Source organism: Eptatretus burgeri, chromosome 9, assembly GCF_056783735.1.
Source record: "Eptatretus burgeri isolate ZD-2024b chromosome 9, Ebu_testis_v1, whole genome shotgun sequence".
Lineage (NCBI taxonomy): Eukaryota > Metazoa > Chordata > Myxini > Myxiniformes > Myxinidae > Eptatretus > Eptatretus burgeri.
In genome coordinates, this window is record NC_140969.1 from 67,753,660 (window position 1) to 67,774,495 (window position 20,836).

Genomic DNA, 20,836 nt, shown 5'->3' on the forward strand with positions numbered 1-20,836 from the left:
GAGTTGGTTTCAAAAGTTGTAAAACAAGAGGAAGACATAAAGAAGAAACGCAGACAGAAACTAACGGGCGAAGAAGCATTTGAAAGAAAACAAGATAAATTTTTTAAACCACTTTTAAAAACTTCCCAAGGAAAAATGAAAGATGTTTCCACAGTTCCCACAGTAGAATATACTCCTAAAAAACTTCAAATGTTAAAAGATTTTGATCAAATGACGGAGGAAGAATTAGAGCATTTAGGAGAATTAGAATATGATGATGAAGGTTTATTTCAACAACTGGAAGAGATTAATCGACCCCCTGATTATATTGTGAATGCTCTTCAAAACAATGAATATTCAGCGGATTCAAAAACCAAAGCAGGACTCATTCCATCAGAACAACCAGCAATATTTCATCTTGTTCAAGAAAAGGTATTGATATTTAATGATGAATTAACGTTCTTGGGTTCTGCTCAACCCCCTGTTAAACTAACTCCGAGATTAATGTTTCTTCTCACAAAAGATGGAAGACAAGGTTCAACTGTGAGGGATGAATCAAAGTATATTGATAAACCATTGGATTTGAAAAATAATGATGATAGAGTATATATTGATCTGCTGAACACTCTAAATTATAGGGTTAGTATTTCTAGTAAAAGTAGGAAAAATGAGAAGGAGAAACACATTATTGAGGCTTCAAGTATCCTTGGTTCAGGTATTAGTTTTCTTCCAAATGACCCATTGCAATTAGTTAATAGACTGTTATTGTTGTTAGGTAGTAAGAAGGCTGGAAATAACAATAACAGTTTATTATTCACAATATAATCAGGGGGTCGATTAATCTCTTCCAGTTGTTGAAATAAACCTTCATTATCATATTCTAATTCTCCTCAATGCTCTAATTCTTCCTCCGTCATTTGATCAAAATCTTTTAACATTTGAAGTTTTTTAGGAGTATATTCTACTGTGGGAACTGTGGAAACATCTTTCATTTTTTCTTGGGAAGTTTTTAAAAGTGGTTTAAAAATTTTCTCTTGTTTTCTTTTAAATGCTTCTTCGCCCATTAGTTTCTGTCTGCGTTTCTTCTTGATGTCTTCCTGTTGTTTTACAACTTTTGAAACCAACTCTTGATGTTCCTTAAATCTTCTTGCTCTTTCTTTTGCATCCATTTATTTATTGGAAAATATCATTTAATGAATTGTAAAGATCAACAGGGAAATTTTCCTTTTCTTCATCATTCAAGTAGATGTGTTCAAATAAATCCTTTTCTTTAAATATTTCATCAAATTCTTTATTAACATTAATGCGAGTTGTAATTTCTTCTTCACTAATACTTGCATCTCTGCTTTTCATACGTTTGCGTTGAGTTTCTTCATCAACATCAAAACCGAATGATAAAATCTTCACTCCGCTCAGATGTTTAATAATTTGTCTCGTTCCTTCTGGATTAGTTTCTAATATCCCAAGACCACCAAATTTTAGTTTCCTTAACTCACTCTTACAATGTGAATATTTTGTTGTACCAAGAGAAACCTCCTCAAATATTTGACCTTCATTCCTCAATCACATATGTTCCTCCACTGAAATATAGTGATAATCTTCACCTTTTACTTCTCCAGGTCTTATTGCTCCAGTTGTTGTTGATACAATGCGTATCACAAGGTGTTTTTTCAGTAAATTTACAATATTCTCATTTATACTACACAAGAACCTTGATTTATGAAAGTTTTTTCCAGAAGCAGATTTACCCACAAGATTTATAATAATAGTTGTCATTTATATATGAAATTGTTTATAAAATAAAAAAATATATCCCTTAATATCTCATCTTGTTTCACAACAATATATTTATATTTTTCAGTTGTGTGCTTCATGTAATCCTCAAATTTCTTTTTACTACATAATGTAGAACAATAATCTCTCCAAAAATTATTGATATCTATTGAATTTAACTTGAATAAAATAAAAGTATTAGCATTGTTTCTGATGGAACGACGAGGAAGTTGAAAGTACGATTGACTAAGATAAATACAATTACAAGAAGAATGTCTCCCTCTTGTGTAGTCGCTGTCCATTACTGTTTGGTTTCTCTCATTAACACAATCATCAAAGATAACGAGGTTCTTTTTTGATTTATCCAAATCTTGGGGAGACGGTATATCATCCGTATTATCACTAAGAATACAAGTTATCGGATTTGATTTCTTTTTACATCTCTGTGTATCACAAAATAGTTGAATTATATCTTCAATGTTATAATCATTTAGGTTTTTTTGACGTTTAAATAAACCGATTATATCTTCTTTTTGAAGACCAGCATTAAAACCTTGTGAGAGTAGTTGATACTCTGGTTGAAAACTCGACTTTGTGAAAATTATTAAATTATCATAATCTAAAAAGTTGGGAGTGAGGAGCATCTTTAAAAGTAAGCAGGTTTTCCACATCCACTTGAACCAACTATGAGACATCTTCATGAATTTGGGAGATTTTTATGGTTGTTAAATTTTATCTTATTTTCCCAAATGGGTAAAAAATCATTCATTTATATATTTGGAAAACAGGTTATTTAATTTATTATTGGCTTTTTTAGAAACTCTATATTTTATCCTCAGTTCAGGTTTAATTTCAAGATAATCCATTATTTTATTTATACAATATCTTGTATTGATATTTCCCTGAAAATCACATCCTTGAATAATATATAACAACAATCCTTTGAACATTTCTCTAATATGTTCAGTTTCTTCCCTTGTAAGGAAAGGTGTGTTATCACCCTCATACTTTACATTCATTTCTCTAATCAATCTTGTAAAGTAATTCATTTTTGGTGTAAATCTAAAAGAATTATTTTCCTTTTTATTATCATTAATTAGAAGATAATCACAGAATATACATTGCTTGTAGGCTTTTGACTCTGTGTTTAATCCTCCTCTTTCACACGCAGGACAATTCTCAAATTTGTCATATGGAGAATCAGGAAAGTCTAGCATATTTATAAAGTAAAACTTTACTTAAACTGAAATTCATCTATACTTTCAGTTGTATATTGACTCATATTTAATAATATTACCATCGATATCGATATACCTTTTTTCATTACCAGATTCAACGACAACATTTTTTATATTAAAGGTAATTTTAAAATGATCGTTAACTACGATTGAAGGAAATGTCATTTCACCTGATATATTTACATCCTTTATTTCATCAGGATTTACATCTTTAGGGTTGTTGAAAAAAAATACAAATTTCTCCTTGCATATTACAGATGGTCTTATCTTTTCTTTCTAAAGCTTCATCCATAAGGTTTCTCTTTTTTTGATACTTTTTCTTGTTTCATTGCTTTTTATAGTTTTGAATATATTACCAGAAGGAGAGGAGAAACTTTTGTTAGAGATACTTTAATTGATGTTCTTCCAGGTATACTAAAAGCCCTTCCACTGAAGGAAATTGAAGAACTCATATTATTTACCATAATTGTTTTTATCCAATAGTTGTAATATTTATCTTTGTTCAATTTTACATCCTTGACATATTTCTCAGTATCTTTAACAAATGAAGAGATTGATTGAAACTTGTCTTTTGTGTCTTGAAACATTGTATTTATGAAGTGAAAAAGTTGGAGGATAAAATGGTTTTAAGCACAGATTCACCTGTAAAATTAACGAAATTTTAATCAAGAAAATTTTAGTTTAAGCAAAGATTTATTATATAAATATGGTGAATACAACATACTGCGATGTTTGTAATCACGAATATAAACATTATAGAAAACACCTCCGAACCAACAAACACACATTTAATCTATTTCATAAAATATCTCCTTTTGAGTTTGAAAGAAAACATTGTGATATCTGTTCAAAGGATGTTTTGAAGAGAAGTTATAATAGACATCTTCAATCACAAAAACACAAGAAAAATCAGTTTAAAGTAAAGGGAGACTATTATATTGAAAACACTGATGGGGCATTTAAAGGGCATATAAAAATAAGGATTTTTCAATTTGGAGAACCCGGTCCATCATCAATAGCTAAATCAATTGAAATAGTGAAACCTGATGTTGAAAAAGTTATTAAAAAGACATGAAAAGAAATGAAAACTTTAAAGTTTTATATGGGAGTGAAAATGAATATGAAAAGACAAGATGAAGAACAAACTCCTTATATGAGAACAGATCTTCATTTTATAACATCATTTCAAGATTTTTTGAATAGTGGGGTTTATGAAGAACTATCAAAACAAGAGGAGGATGTTGATAATACAGTGGTAGGAAGTGGATTCAATATTAAAAAAATCATCTTTTTCGATATACACATTCTAAAATCAAACCCTCTTAAAGCTTCTTATATTGAATTACGAAAAGAAATAAAACTAAAGAAGGCAGTTGTTAATATTAAGAACAATGATAATAAATGTTTTCTCTGGTCTGTTCTTGCTCACTTTCATCCGCCAAAATGTAATTCAGAAAGAGTAAAACAATATATGAAATATGAGAATACCTTGAACATGAAAGATTTTAAATTCCCAATGCCACGAACAGATATTCCTAAATTTGAGAAAAAGAATAATCTTTCTATTAATGTATATGGATTAACGGATACAAACAAAGTTCAAATATTAAAAATTTCAAACAACTATAAAAATCAAGAAACACACATTGATCTTTTATATTTTAGTGTTGGAAATAATTCACATTACACATACATCAATAATTTATCAAGATTAATCTCTTCTCAGGTATTCAGAACAGCAAACAAAATATATCCTTGTAAGTGATGTCTTAATTCATTTCATACAAAAGAACGATTAGAACAACATTCAAAATATTGTAGTAATCATAAATCAGCTGTAATTACAATGCCTAAACCTGGTGAAAAGATTTCTTTTGAAGATTATAATAAATCGATCATGCACCCATTTGTGATATACGCTGATTTTGAGTGTATCCTTAAAAAGATAAATACTGCTTCTCCTAATCCAAAAGAATCATATACAAATAAATATCAAAAACATATTCCTTGTGGTTTCTGTTATTATATCAAATCATCTGTTGGAGAAAAGTATAACAAACTTGAACAGTGTAGTGGAAAAAAGCTTCACAAGAGTTTGTAAAACGATTAGAAAAGGATTGTATAAGACTCACTAAATTAATGAAAGAAACAAATGAACCGATGAAATTAACCAAAGAAGAAAAATTAGAATTTAGAAAGAACAATATCTGTCATGTTTGTGAGGGGGAAATTAAGGAGTCTAAAGTTAGGGATCATTGTCATCTTACTGGTAAATATAGAGGTCCCACTCATTCCTGTTGTAATCCTAATTATAAATTACCTTCTTTTATTCCAGTCTTTCTTCACAACAGCGCCAACTATGATACACATCTATTTATAAATGAACTTTCAAAAACACCAGGGAATATTTCTGCCATAACAAACAGAAGTCAAAAGTATATTTCATTTACAAAAATGATATTCACAAAACCTTTAACTCGTATTAGGTTTCTAGATTCTTACAAGTTTAGGGGAACACCACTTGCCTACCTCGCATCAAATCTAAGCTCCACGGACTCTTTTCCAAATCTTAATTCATTCTTTCCAAAAGAGGAAATTCTCACTAAAGAGGAAATTCAGATTAAAGAGAGAATTCAAAGTAAAGAGGAAATTCTAATTAATGAGGAAATTAATGAAGAAATTCTAACTAAAGATGAAATTCTAATTGTAAAGAAAATTCGAACAATAAATGAAATTCTAACTAAAGAGGAAATTCTGATTAAAGATGAAATTCTGATTAAAGAAGGAATTCTCACGAGAGAGGAAATTCAAACAAGGAATGAAATTCAAAGTAAAGAGAAAATTCTTACAAGTAAGGGAATTTATCCTTATGATTATATGGATTCATTTATGAGATTTAAAGAAACACAACTTCCTTCAAAAGAAAGTTTCTATAATAACCTTTATGAAGAAGAGATAAGTGATAAGGAATATAAACACGCACAAGAAATATGGAAAATATTTAAGACAAAGAACCTTGGAGAATATCATGATTTATATCTAAAAACAGATGTTTTATTGTTAGCTGATGTGTTTTAAGCTTTTAGATCACTCTGTCATAATAAAAATTGTTATGGATTAGATCCTGCCTACTATTTCACAGCTCCTGGTTTAGCTTGGAGTGCAATGTTGAAAATGACAAAACAAGATATAGATTTAATCAGTGATGTTGATGTGCTTTTGATGATTGAGAAGTCCAAGAGAGGTGGAATATCACAAGTATGTTCAAAAAGATATGCTAAAGCAAATAATAAATATCTTCCAAATTATGATAGTGAAAAAGATAGTAATTATTTGATGTATTTTGATGCTAATAATTTGTATGGATGGGCAATGTCTCAATCTCTGCCTTATGGTAAATTAGAGTGGGTGGAAGAAAAGGATTATGAAAAGGCTTTGATGAATATTGTTATTTCTTCTCAAGAGGAATTGAATGACGAAGAAGAAGGTTATTATTTTGAAGTTGATTTGAGGCACCCGAGTGATCTTCATAATAAGCATAAAGACCTTCCTTTTGCATGTGAGAAAGAAACCCCAAAGAAAGAATGGTTCAGTGATTATCATAAAAGTTTTAATATTAAAGGCAAATCAACAGAAAAGTTATTAACAACATTCTATGATAAAGAGGGATATGTTTTGCATCAGAGAAGCTTAAAACAGTTTTTGAGAGAAGGATTGAGAGTAGCTAAAATTCATAGAGTTTTAAAATTTAAACAAAGTCCTTGGGTGAAAAAGTATATTCAATTCAATACAGATATGAGAGCAAATACAAAAGTAAAATTTGAAGGGGACTTTTATAAATTAATGAATAATGCTGTATTTGGAAAGACTATGGAAAATGTTAGAAACAGGCAAAACATTAGATTCGCAACATCTTGGAAAGAAGCTTCGAGATTGATAAATAAACCAAGTTTTGAGAGAGAAGAGGTTTTTTCAGAGAACTTTTCTGCAATTCATATGAAAAAGGAAAGTATTGTAATATATAAACCAATTTATATTGGACAGCAGTTCTTGATTTATCAAAGATATTGATGTATGATTATTTGTATAATGACTTAAAGAAAGAGTATGGTGAAAATGTTTCATTGTTGTATATGGACACTGATAGTTTTATCCTAGATATAAAAACTGATGATGTTTATAAAGATATGAAGAAAAATATTGGAGTATATGATACAAGTAATTTCAGCAACAAGAGTGAGTTATTTTCTAAAAAGAATGAAAAGGTTATTGGTAAGTTTAAGGATGAGTTGGGTGGAAAAGTAATGAGTGAGTTTATTGGATCGATAGCAAAGGCTTATGCTTATAAGTATGGTGATCAGATTGATAAGAGGTTAAAGGGAATAAGGAAATATGTAATAAAGAAATCAATAACTTTTAGAAATTATTATAATTATTTGATGAATAAGAAAGAAGAATATAGGAAAATGAATACAATAAGAAGTTATAAACATAACATATATAGTGAAGAAGTAAATAAAAAGGCATTAGGAGCCTTTGATGATAAGAGATTTATTTTAGATAATGGAATAGATTGTGTTCCATATGGATATTGTATGATAGAGTGTATAAAATAGATTGTGTTTTAACGATGGGAAGATGGGTTAGGGTTTTTTAAGGGCTACCGCTGCGTTTTTTCACAATATATAAATGGTCAAACCAAGTATTAATCAAACTAAAGAGTGGAGAAAATCTCAGTCTTGGTATATAAATGGAAAACATAATGAATGTGAAAAATATCAAATAAGTCTTCTTGAAAAAATAACTAAAACAAAGGTAAATAAAACAAATAAGCGAATCAATTTAAAAACTAGTAAGTTCGAGGATGTAAAGAAAAAAATGAATATCCTTGAATGGACTGAAAACTTTGATGGTTATCAATTGAACAATGAAAAAACAATTTACTATAATCTCAAAATGATATGTGGCTCAGGAGGTGGTCAAACAAGAGCATTAAGAGAAGTTTATCATTTCGTAATGGCACAAAAGGGGTATCTTAAAAAATATAAAGATTCAAATGTTTTGTTTTTCAATATTTTAGATGGGGATTATTGTGCAAAGAAAATTAAACTATTGAAGGAATTTGAGAATGAACAAATCTTTATAGGTTCAATGAGTGAGCTAAACAATATGCATCGGTTATTTGATAAAGAGTGTCCCGAGGCTTCGACGTTTCAGATATTTCTTTAGAATCACCTTTAACAAATCACATTACTACTTTGCTACTTGAACAAATCTTTATCTTATTGCATGGGTTATTTGAAAAAAAAGTGTCCCCAGGTTAAAAGGGGAGACAAATAAAAGGGGAGATAACTATACCTTGGGATAAAAAGGGGGTTTATTTTTAGGGAAAAAAAATATGAATCGCTGAAAATCCCCCATTAATTTACATGGGGAAAAGTGAGCCAGAATCAGTATATTCACCCTACTCATATCGAATATCACAAGATTGGGCATTGAATTCACCACATTTTGGCATTGGTTGCATGCAAATTGGATAAAAATTGACCGCACTCTGGCAAAATGACGATTTTGACTTTTTCATGACCTCGACCTTGACCTTTGTACTCTTAATTTTGTAATTGGTATTAGAATGTGGGGAAAAGAACAGTCAACATTTTGGTGTTGGTTTCATGCAAATCAGATAACAATTGACCTTGTTATGACTAAAACCGCACATTTTGCAATGTCGTGACCCCCCTGACCTTTGACTCCCAACCGCGAATATAGGTTATTACGTCATTGTGTCATGTCAGATCACAAGATGGGGCCTTGAATTCTGAACATTTTGGCATTAGTTGCATGCAAATTGACCGCGCTATGGTAAAAAGACGATTTTGACCTTTTCATGACCTTGACCTTTGACCCGATCGCTCCCAAAATCTAATCAAATGGTCCTCGGATAATAACCAATCATCCCACCAAATTTGCTGCGATTCAGTTCAATACTTTTGGAGTTATGCGAATAACAAACAAAAAACACATATTATACCTGGTGTTGGCTCAATGGTTAGGGTGTTGGCTTGGAATCCTCTGATCCTGAGTTCAAACCCCACTCCACTGTTGAATTCATACCAGGTGGGGTTGACTCTGCCTGTCATCCTTCCGAGGTCAGCAAAATGAGTGCCAGCATGCTGGTATCCTGTGTCGGAGTGGCGACCCGTCCAGGATTGTGTCCAATAGCCAAGGAGACTGCTTAGGCAGCACCAACGCTCTGCATGGAGTATGGTCCCGATGGATGGATGGATGGATGGATGGAAACACACATATTCACAAATATATAAATAAAAACACAGCGATCAAAACATAACCTTCGCAACAAAGTTTGCGAAGGTAACAAAGAAAATTCCAAGGGCACAAGGAAAGAAAACACTACACGTAAATTTCTCATACATTTTCCTTTACATTGCACATCTTGAGGCGCTGTCACACCTTGACGATTTAGCCAGCGTATGCCGACTTCTGAAAAAATTGTCAAAAATGCTGGCACACGTCGAATACGTTATGGTAAGTTTTGTATACGTTAAGAACACGCTGAAAAACACTGCCAAACATCGTAGTACGCTGGCTTTCATCGTTGTACTTTGCGGTTGTCCTCAAATGTTAGGATGCTTGAAATTTTACGACGTATGCCAGCGTATGACTCACACGTTACGCTACGCTGACCATAAGTTGTTGGCACATTTTGCGATCGTTGACACATGTCGACACACGTTACTTGTAAGTTTCTCACAAGTCAAAACACGTCGAGGTAATGTTTAGCGTACCCGAAACTTATTTATAACCGATGAGTAACGTGTTGTGGGCAAGTTGCAAGATTGTTGCTCACACGTCGAAGCACGTCATGCGATCGTTGACACACGTCGAGGCACGTCAAGTGAAAGTTACTCAGAAGTCCAAACACGTCGAGGTAATGCTTAACGTACCCAAAACTTATTTCTTTCCTCTGAGTAACGTGCTTTGAACCTATGTGTAACGTACCTCCAACGCATATTGACGTATTTGATTGACATCTTCTGGACGACCACAGAACTGACTGAACGTGTTTCTAATTTACAGCTACCGTGTAATTGTGTATTGGCAGTGTTTAAAAAAACAAAAAAACAACAACAATAATTTCCGATATTTCGTCACGTGCCGTTACGTCACGTCCGATTGCCTCTTCAGTTTGCTCATGTGTTATTCTTAGTTCCTCCTCTGTGAATATTTTCTGTTTGAGGATATTATCACGTCGACGTCGAAACTTAAAAGCAAATGTCCGAATGTTTTAAAATTCGTGATAGACTAAATAAAAAAAAAAAAAATTAAAAAAAAAACAACAAAAACAACAACAAAAACAACAACAAAAACAACAACAACAACAACAACAACAACAACAACAACAACTTCAGATATTTCGACACGTGCCTTCACGGAGCCAAGGAGAAAAAAAAAGAAAATAAAGTTTTGGGTATGCTAAACATGACCTCGAGGTGTTTCGACTTACGAGTAACTTGCAAGGAACTTGTGTCGACGTGTGTCAACGATCGCATATCGTGCCTACAACTTATTCCCAGCGATACATGCAGCGCGCTTTGCCTAAGTTAAACTATCGTTGGGCATAGGTTGTGAACGCTGACAACAGGCTAAGCATTCGTTGGTATAAGTTATCTATTGGACAACGAAACGTTCTGTGCCCGTTACGATGTTATGCATCCGACCAACACGTTATGAATACGACCAAAACTTAAAAAAACATCAAAATTTCAGCTTACGCCAACGTTTTGCAAACACTTTTATACGTTGCCATTGCTGGCTAAATCGTCAAGGTGTGACAGCGCCTTAACCAACACACCAAGTTTCAACAAAGGTATTCATATTTTCATAATTTCTGTAATAATTAAATTCTAGTTTCAAACGAGTTGAAACCAGGGATTGGAAATGCAAAATCACGTTACATTGCTCAAAAGGTTAGGCCAAACTCTGAGGCCAAAAATAAGTAACCGGAGTGAAAAGGGGACATTTACCCGATGAAATATATTGTTCAATAAAAGGAAAATGGGGCACAATCGTACACAATCAATATATCCATGGAACAAATCTTCAGTGATGTTACAAAAGCGACAAAGCACTGAAACAGCAACATCAATTCGGTTGACAAAGGTGTTTGTTGGAAGTGACCAGTGACAGCCCCCCCCCCCCCCCCAACAAACGGACGCCAACGTTGTCAGACGGAATGAAAACCTGCCATTCTTGTTACAAAAACAGCTAAAATTGATGAAAAAGCGGCCGAAATTGAAACCAACACAGTTGTTACAGTCGCAACAGCAAATATAACCGAAACCAACACGTTTATTCTACACACAAGAACGGTCGTGACGGACACAAGAATGGTCAATCTCGAAATAGAACGGTGGGGAATGGAAGCAACATCAGTTATTTCCGTCGTGAAAGCGATTAATTCCGGTTACCATAACGTGGAAAACATAGCGGCTTGAAAAGTTCTTGAAGTTATGGTAAGTTAACTTTAACGTAGTCTGCCTTGAATATATCATGTCTGTTAATGAAAACCCGTTTGTGGTACGGGATATTATACAAGCAGCGATAAATGCGCCATCTTGACTTAATGTGTGGCTGACATTTCGTGAAATTCGTGCACCCGTGCTGCAGCGATCAGTGACGATTGATCATTTATATTTACACGAGGTGAAATTTGATAGTAATAATAAATTGCGAATTCCAATAAAATAACAAAGTTAATATGAAGTAAAAACAGTAAAAAGATCCCATACACGATCCCCTATGTTGAACTGGGCCTACACAACTCGCGATCCTTCACTCGGGGGCTCAAAATACAGGCAAACCAAACATTATCATCACAACAAAATTCGGTTTAACAAAGTGTTAAAACTACATCAGGTACTACTCCTATATATTATCTATATTACATTTATGTTCGAGGCACAAGCACTAAAAATTTACATACCGTAACAGGTCGTTCGACTGCATCTGCCATCTTGTTCGCACTGCAGTAAGTATAGTGCGATATAAGTTAGAAAGGTGAAATAAACCATTTTGGTCGCTAAAGGGACCCAGAACCGTTGTGGGGTCGACATGGTGAAGAAGAAGCTGACAATCCTCTATATTTTATTTTCAACGCCGCATTTAAAATCTCTAATTTAATCATTCTAAATCACACAGTTTAATGAGACACCTTATTCTGTCGGTCTATCCTTAATCTTTGTCCTCGTGCAAACGGAAAATTATTCGGATGATGGCGGAAGAGAAATTCCTTCCGGAACGTTATTTTTCCTAGTAAAAATTGCAAGCCACGGCTAAGCTACTAAGCCTAAGCCTTTTTTAATCGGATTTTCGAGGTAATCTCATTACTACCCTATAGATACTGTATAATCCGAGAACAGAATTCAAAAATTATTACGCGTTCGTTTGTCCGAACCGCTTAGCTGAATTTTGCATATTTTTCAACAGCTACCTTTTAAAATCTATAATTTAATCCTCATAAGTCCGACGACCGAATGATACCTCTCGTTTTGTAGGTATATACCTCCCCTAAATCCAAGTACAAATGAAAAATATATTTACATTAACCGCCGCAAAAGCGAGTGAATCAGCGCATTTTATTTGATGTTTCCTAAGTATTCAAAGCTAATTTAGTCGCCAAAATACCCACTTTCCTTCGATTTTCACCCGGTTTTCAACGTTGGGATTTAGGCCACTGTTATCGACTGCGAAATATGAAAACAGCATTACAAAATATCTTTCCGTTCATTCGTGCGAGCCGGTAGGTGGAACCGTGTCATCCTGCACAAGCTCCACCATCTCAATCAGCATACCAGGCCGCGAAATCTTTTATTGGCTAATAACTCGACAGTGCAAAGTCACAAAAATTAAACACACACATCATCGTGCAGGTAATAACATCAGGCATCCGGCGATATAAGTTAGAAAAGTGAAATAAACTATTTTGGTCGCTTAAGGGGCCCCGAGCCGTTGCGGCCTAACACTATCCGAGGCGTGGCGCTCTGGGCCATGAAGCCGCAATTTCTTTAAACACTCATAAAATGACGATACTGAAATGAGAGCGAGAGATGAACCTTCAGAGTTTAGGCTTTATTCCATTTGATTGGAGCCGCTTCTGTGGACACACCAGGAAATACAGGTTCAGCTAGGAGTACATAAGCAGAAACGTATACATGTGCAGTTAACCATTGCAGACTAATCCGCGTAAGCACGGAGTTCGATATAATCTCCATTCTCACCAGTCAATGAGCACCTTCAGTTAACGAGCATCAAGTGGACAGCCGATGTCAATAGCAATGCCCCGGGGACAATCACTCGTGCCGCAGAGAGACATCCCCTTATACGCGAGACGCACAACATGTGATCCCGCGTCATGTCCCTTGATTCACGTTAATTCACCACATTCTCCTCACCTTTAAAATGTAACTAGGGGCCCATCTTACACACCATGATTGCTTTAGCTCTATAGGAGTATACATTTCAAGCAACGCGGACTAATAGATCTACAGGAGCATACATGCCAAGCAGTGATTATTTTGAGTTGTAGGAGCATGGAAATGAGCATCGATATATGATATAATGGGCATATAGGAGCATGAGCAGCGAGAATGCCGATAATCCCCTTTACAGATTGAGTCGTCGAGGGGGCCTTATTCGTCGACCTCTCCGGGAGTAAACGGCAGTTTCACTTGAGGGAGACTCCCGATCCTCTTGGTGAGCCTCGACTTGTGCCGGGGATGACTCCTCGATCGCCCTCGGGGGGAACACGGCAGCCCCGTCGCCTGGCGGAGTTCCTGGGGGGGAAATGTCAGAAGGAGGAGAGCCAGGAGGTGGTGTACCGGCGGGAGGAGTACCGGCGGGAGCCAGATGGCGAACCGACACAGTGGTCTCCCTGCCATCCGGGAGCCTGACATGAGCATACTCTGGATTAGTGTCAATGAGTTCGACCCATCCACCAGCGGTTCATACTTGCTTTGTCGTACCGGGCGTTTCATGAACACTGTACCGGGGTGGGTCAGCCAGTTGGGCACCGTTTGACTGTCAACATAACGTCGTTGGTGAGTAAACATACGTTCGTGAGGAGTGGCATTTGTGGACGTGCAGAGCAAAGAGCGTATGGAATTCATTGCGTCAGGAAGAGCAACCTCCCATCGCTCGGGGCCCAGTCCTCTCGATTTCAGCGCCAGAGTTATGGCTTTCCAAATAACTCCATTATACCTTTCCACTTGCCCGTTCCCCTGTGGGTTGTAACCCGTCGTTCGACTAGTTGCTATGCCGTGCTCTAATAGGAATTGTTTTAGCCCGGCCGACATGAAACACGGCCCTCTGTCTGAATGTATGTACGAAGGTCTCCCAAACATAGCGAAGACGTCAGACAGACATTTTACGACAGTGCCCGAGGTCATATCCGAGCACGGAAACGCGAAAGGGAACCTTGAATATTCATCAACAACGGTGAATATGTATCTGTTGTCTGTCTCGGTGGGCAGGGGCCCTTTGAAGTCGATGTTTAGTCTCTCGAAGGGGGAAGTAGCCTTGATCAGTCTGCCAGATGCCGCGCCAAAGAATCTGGGTTTTAGTTCAGCACAAACAGGGCATGAAGCATTCATTTGTTTAATATCTTCAACAGAATAGGGAAGATTTTGTCTGCGTACGAAATGTGCCATCCTGGTTACCCCTGGGTGGCACAGAGACACATGGAGGTCTTGCAAAGCCTGACTGATTGTTGCCGAACTGTAGACCCGAGAGAAGGTATCTGCAGCAGGGTTTTCCTTCCCGGGCCGGTAAACAATGTCGTACCTGTAGCAGGCTAGGTCTATCCGCCATCTCATAATTTTTTCATTCTTAATTTTCCCGTTATTTTTCCCATCAAACATGAAAGCCACGGATCGTTGGTCCGTAACGAGCGTGAAGTGGTTTCCCAGTAAATAATGTCTCCATTTACGCAGCGCTTCGACGATGGCGTACGCCTCCTTCTCTATTGCCGAGTGTCTCTGCTCGCTTCTAGAGAGAGTTCTCGAGAAGAAAGCGACCGGCCGCCCAGACTGATTAAGTGTTGCAGCTATGGCGTGATTTGAAGCGTCGGTTTCCACCACGAAGGGCACCGAGCTGTCGATCGATAAAACCACGGACTTACTGATATCATCCTTGAGATCGTGGAAAGCTTTCACGACAGCGGCATCTGGTGGAAAGTTTTTGCAATGCACTAGGGGATATATTTTCTCGGAGTATTGCGAAATCCATCTTGCATAGTAAGCGAACATCCCGATCACCCGGCGCATTGTCTGCAAGTCCTGAGGTGGTGGAAGCTCACGGAGCGGGCGCAATCGCTCAGGATCAGGCTTAATTGTGCCGTTGGCTATCGTGTAGCCGAGAAGGTCAATTGACCTTGCCGAGAATACGCATTTCTCGTAGTTGAGAGTCAGATTATATTTTCCAGCAATGCTCAAGAATCTGTCCAGATTCCTATCATGTTCCCTCTGATCCCTACCGCACACTGTGACATTATCCACGTAAACAAAAGTGTCTTCGAGGTTTTCATCTGAGATGATGTCGTCCATAACCCGTTGGAAGCAAGCTACTCCATTCGTGACACCGAATGGTATCCTTCTGAACTGGTAGAGGCGCCGCCCTGCCTGGAATGCAGTGTACGGTTTGTCTTCCTCTCGGATGGGAATTTGATGATAGGCGCTTCGCAAGTCGATGGTACTGAATACCTTATAATTGGCCACGCGTTCGACCATCTCATCTATGCGCGGCAGGGGGTAGGCGTCGAGTTGGGTGAAGCGATTGACCGTTTGGGAATAATCGACAACCATCCGTCTCTTATGGTTCTGACTGCTGGTCACTAACACCTGTGCGCGCCATGGCGAATCGCTCGGTTCTATAATTCCCTCCTCCAGTAATCGCTTGGTTTCTGAAGTGATGAAATTCATGTCAGCAGTGGTATATCGCCGCGATTTGATCGCTATCGGTTTGCAGACCGGCGACAAGTTAGCGAACAGCTGGGGGGACGTCACCTCCGCGGTGGTCAGCGCATTTAAAATTAGACGAGGCTTGCTTCCTCCAAAGGGTATTTCGATGCTCGTGTGCTGCTTGAGGACATTATGACCCAGAATTACGTCTGCGCACAAATCACGAAGCACCAGCACCTTTACATCCCGATGCGTGTACCCTTTTACGTCCAATTCAACATTGCAGTACCCTCGTACGCGGGATTGTAGTGAGGTGGCGGCCATGCATACCGTATTGTCAGTCGGGTGGATTACCCATTTCCTGCCCTTCACTAGCGAGCTGTTGACGAAACTTTCAGAGCTACCGGTATCAATCAGTGCCTCAGCCATATGCCCGTTAATTCGCACGTTGATGATAGCCTTGGATAGATTCCCCGGAGAGGCTGCAGTCAATTTATTTTGCGAGTAGAGAGCCGCAGAAGTGGGTTTATTCCTCCTTAGAGTAGATTTACATACCCTGGCATAATGCCCTTTCTTGTCGCAATTCATGCATGTGGCATCTCTGGCTGGACATTTTTGACGAGGATGCCTTTTGTACCCACAAAAGAAGCATTTACCGACCGGAGCAGTTGCTGAGGAGTTTGACGAGGTCTGGGTATCCGGCTCCTCGGGTGTTTCTCCATCCCTCATGTCTGGCTGAGTCTGTGCCAGTGGGGTTCCTTGGGTTCCCATCGTAGCAGCGTTCATGAGCAGCATCGGTGTCCCAAATGACTCAGATTGCTGCTGAGCCGTATCCATCGCTCGAGCCTGATCGACTACCTTGTCAAGAGTGGGTTGCGCTTTCTCTAGTAAGCGTTGCCGTATGTGGGCTGATCTGAGTCCTTGGATGAATGCCTCCCGTGTCGCTTCCTTTCGGTGTTCCTCGGCGCTTACGGCCCGGAAGCTGCCGTCTTTTCCCAGCTGATTCAGAGCTTGCAGGAACTGATCGATTGTCTCCCCGGCTGCTTGCTTGCGTGTGTTGAGAAGATGTCGTATGTATACCTCGTTCTTGGGCTTCACGTAGAGCGCCTGCAGTACGTCAATCGCTGCTTCGTAAGTGTCGCACCCCGAGAAGAGCCTGTATACGCCGGGCGAGACATGATTCACGAGAGCGGCAAATTTGTCAGCTCCCTCCGCGATGATGGTCAGATAGTGTGAGAAGGAGCAGAACCAATGTGACCATTTCATTTCTGCGTCAGTCGTGTTTGGGTCTGCGTCGAACCTCTCTGGTTTGTAGATCTTGTCCATCTTTGGTTGAGAGAGCCGAGAAAATCAAATGGAATAAATTGAAATGAGAGCGAGAGATGAACCTTCAGAGTTTAGGCTTTATTCCATTTGATTGGAGCCGCTTCTGTGGACACACCAGGAAATACAGGTTCAGCTAGGAGTACATAAGCAGAAACGTATACATGTGCAGTTAACCATTGCAGACTAATCCGCGTAAGCACGGAGTTCGATATAATCTCCATTCTCACCAGTCAATGAGCACCTTCAGTTAACGAGCATCAAGTGGACAGCCGATGTCAATAGCAATGCCCCGGGGACAATCCACTCGTGCCGCAGAGAGACATCCCCTTATACGCGAGACGCACAACATGTGATCCCGCGTCATGTCCCTTGATTCACGTTAATTCACCACAGATACAAAGTCCGAAAACGTCCCAACATACCTCAAAATGTCCAGGTCACGTTCCCTGTTAGTGGGTGAACAATCCAACGCTTGGCGAATTCTGCTTCGCAATGATAGGAAGAGCCGACATCGAAGGATCAAAAATGACGTCACTAGGCCGCTTGGCTGGTGGGAGGCCATGGCTTGGGAAGCACGGATTCTCAATGTTGAATTGTTAACCTATCATCTTTAATAGAACTACAATAGACCAATAAAACTTTAATAGAGATTTAAAAATTTATTCTTGTATTTTAGGAGCATCTTGGCCTGGTTGTACTAGAGCAGCTAGTTTTGTGTTACGAAACTTACGTTCAATGAAAAAAGTGGGGGGGATCGATATGTTGCCCCCCCCTTTGATAAAAAGTGGGGAGGGACATGCCCCCCTGTCCCCCACCAATCGACGCCCATATGTATTTGTGATTATATAAAAAGAAGATAAGTGGTGCTTGCTCCTGTCCTCCCATCCTGATTGTTGAGGAAAACTCCTGCTGTTGCAAAGTACATCGACACTCAAGACAGGCCTGAGTACAATTCGCTGGTTTTGGGGTGGGGGGGGCTGCATTATCGAGAACAGATCTCTACAAAAGGAAAGGAACTACATGTATCCTGACTGTAATTCACGGAGTGTGTGTGTGTGTGTGTGTGTGTGTGTGTGTGTGTGTGTGTGTGTGTGTGTGTGTGTGTGTGTGGGGTGGGTTGAGGGTGTGTGTGTGTGTGTGTGTGTGTGTGGGGGTGGGGGTGGGTTGAGGGTGTGGGGGGTGTCTGTGTGTGTGTGGGGTGAGTGTGTGTGTGGGGGGGGGGTGGGGTGAGTGTGTGTGTGTGTGTGTGTAGGGGGAGGTGTGTGTGTGTGTGTGTGTGTGTGTGTGTGTGTGAGTGTGTGGGGTGTGTGTTGTGTGTGTGACGCTACTCCTCGCCCTTCTGCAGTTCTGGCCTGATTACTTCCAGACTTGCCACAGAGGATCATTTCAACCCCAATGATCCCATTGGGGTGTTTTTATCTTTGTCGGTGGTCTTGGGGAGGAGACGCAAATTCTCGATCTAAATGTGTATCGTTCTATGTAAATATTATAAAATTGTAAAGTAGGTATGTTTTTGCTTCGTGTACGTAACTCGGTTTTTTGTTTCTTTCTTTTTGCTTATAAATAGCTCTCAGTTGTCTATACACCGCCCAAATGAATGTATGCGTCAGAAGAACGTGTTGCATGTCTCGGAACATGATGCTTGGAGCGGTTACTCTGCCAGTAACAACAAACACCGTCCCGATGATCCGGAACGAAGTACTTTTGCATAAAATGATCGTACGAAGAAAAGAACACCATGAAGAGATTCGGTATAAACGATTGGGCCGACATTAAAAAAAAAAAATGTTATTTCGTTGTATCTTCGGCTCAAACCCAAAATATGTCTCCTCGAAGAGAGGATGTTCTTTACTAGTGTGTTGGAGCGAAGACCGGTTACAGGTCGAAGTTGATGGAACCCTTTACTGTGCCAAGATGGTCTTGGATAGCGCAAACCGCATTCCCAGGGTGGGAACTGGGAACGGAAGAGCTTCGAAGTGACGTGTGTGGCGTGGGTGGGTGTGACTGTGGGCGCCACTCCTTAGTTTGGAACAGAGTAGTAATATATATATATAAATAAATAAATATATATATAGTGTGTGTGATCGAGTCCGGTTCACTCCCTCACCAACCCTCACACACGACTCTTTCTCTCTCCACAAGCCGCTCTCTCACCGCAGTCATGACGATGGGTTTCGCGAAACGGATGGCCATGGGTGTTTTCGACGCTGTGAGGTGAGTGAGGAGCTCGGGCCCATCCGTGTCCGAGCTTTCGAGGCCTCCTGTCCGCGCCCATCGAGTACGTGTGCGGTGGTGTGTGTTGGTGTGTGGTGGTGTGTGTTGGCGCGGTGGTGTGTGTTGGTGTGTGGTGGTGTGTGTTGGTGCGGTGGTGTGTGTTGGTGTGTGAGAATCTCTTGGATTTGACGGTCGGAGTCGAGATGGTCGGTTTGGTGCACCATTTGCAGTCACACTGCAGATTGTTACGTCTGTGACGTCATACCTAAGAAGTGCATTCGAGGCGTTCATGTTCAAATGAGCAGTTTCTGTCGGTCCTTTTTTAAAACATCTAAATAACAATTCTAACAGCTCGAAACATAATTATTTTTCAAATGGTCAGAACAATAATGATCATTTTCGATCCTTTTTTTTTTGCATTTCAGTGAATTGTTGATTTCTGTCTGTTCATTGCATGCAAAAGTGTGTGGAGTGAAAATTCTTGTCCTACTTGTCCGAGAAAATCCAATTAAGTTCGCATTTTTGTTCACATTCGATGTTTGACTGTGAAAAGAGTAAAAACGATTCTTACGTCGTCGTAATAGTCACGCAACGCATCACAATGCTCGCCCGACCTCCGTATTGCACAGCTTTTGAATTCAAAGTCGAGGCTCATGGAAGAGTTGAAACACAGGTCGTGCATTTCATCCGATCATCTTGCCAAAAGATGCTCTATATCTGTGACCTCATCGGCCACAAAGCCTGCCAACCTGTTCCACGCACTTGCTGGAACTGCTGTGGAACGGAAATGTCACCTTGCGATAAAGATATTTCACTGCCATGAAGACTTTGCATTATATACGAGGAAACTCGTCTGAAGCTTTCCTTCCATTCTGAAGATTCATTATCTTGTTTCATGGCGGTGCACGCCCACCAAATATACCTGTTTTTCCAGGTGTCAACTGCGTAACAAGCTCGATGTTTGATCATGAATTCCATTTTTCGAGCCATTTATTGTTTGTTTTTTCGAGTTGTGTTGCGCAACCTCTTTCCCCAATGAAATTTTAATACTGTGTGGTACAGCATATATGTGAATGAATTATGGATTTGGTTTAAAAAAAAAAAAAATTAAAACTACCTAATTTGGCATATCGTGTGCAAGGATCATGTGAAGATGATATTTATATATTTATTATTTCCAAGGTTTAAACGTATTAAAACCTGCCTCACGTCGTCAAGCCATCTGTATTCCTTCTGCACGACCGGAGGATTATCTGACAGTCCTCTTTGTTCAGACTTTCTGGCTTCCGTGCAGGTGGATGGATCTTTCCTACACACACCATCATGGGAGAC

At 38.8% G+C, this 20,836-nt stretch overlaps 1 protein-coding gene and 1 long non-coding RNA gene across 2 annotated transcripts in view; one reads left to right on the forward strand and one right to left on the reverse strand.

Moving 5' to 3' along the window:
- Positions 1–17,847, reverse strand: part of LOC147020276 (uncharacterized) — a 37,954-nt gene extending 20,107 nt beyond the window's left edge. Inside the window, exons 1-2 of the long non-coding RNA XR_015061741.1 lie at positions 17,713–17,847; positions 9,022–9,243 (exon numbers count right to left, since the gene is read on the reverse strand). This is a non-coding gene — a long non-coding RNA (uncharacterized LOC147020276). The remainder of the gene's footprint in view (positions 1–9,021; positions 9,244–17,712) is intronic.
- A 1,397-nt stretch (positions 17,848–19,244) lies between these two features.
- The window catches only part of LOC147020278 (calpain small subunit 1-like), a 52,033-nt gene continuing 50,441 nt past the window's right edge, over positions 19,245–20,836 (forward strand). The window contains exon 1 of the mRNA XM_085895530.1: positions 19,245–19,504. Within this exon, the coding sequence (XP_085751656.1) occupies positions 19,452–19,504 (53 nt within the window). The 5' untranslated portion in view covers positions 19,245–19,451. The remainder of the gene's footprint in view (positions 19,505–20,836) is intronic.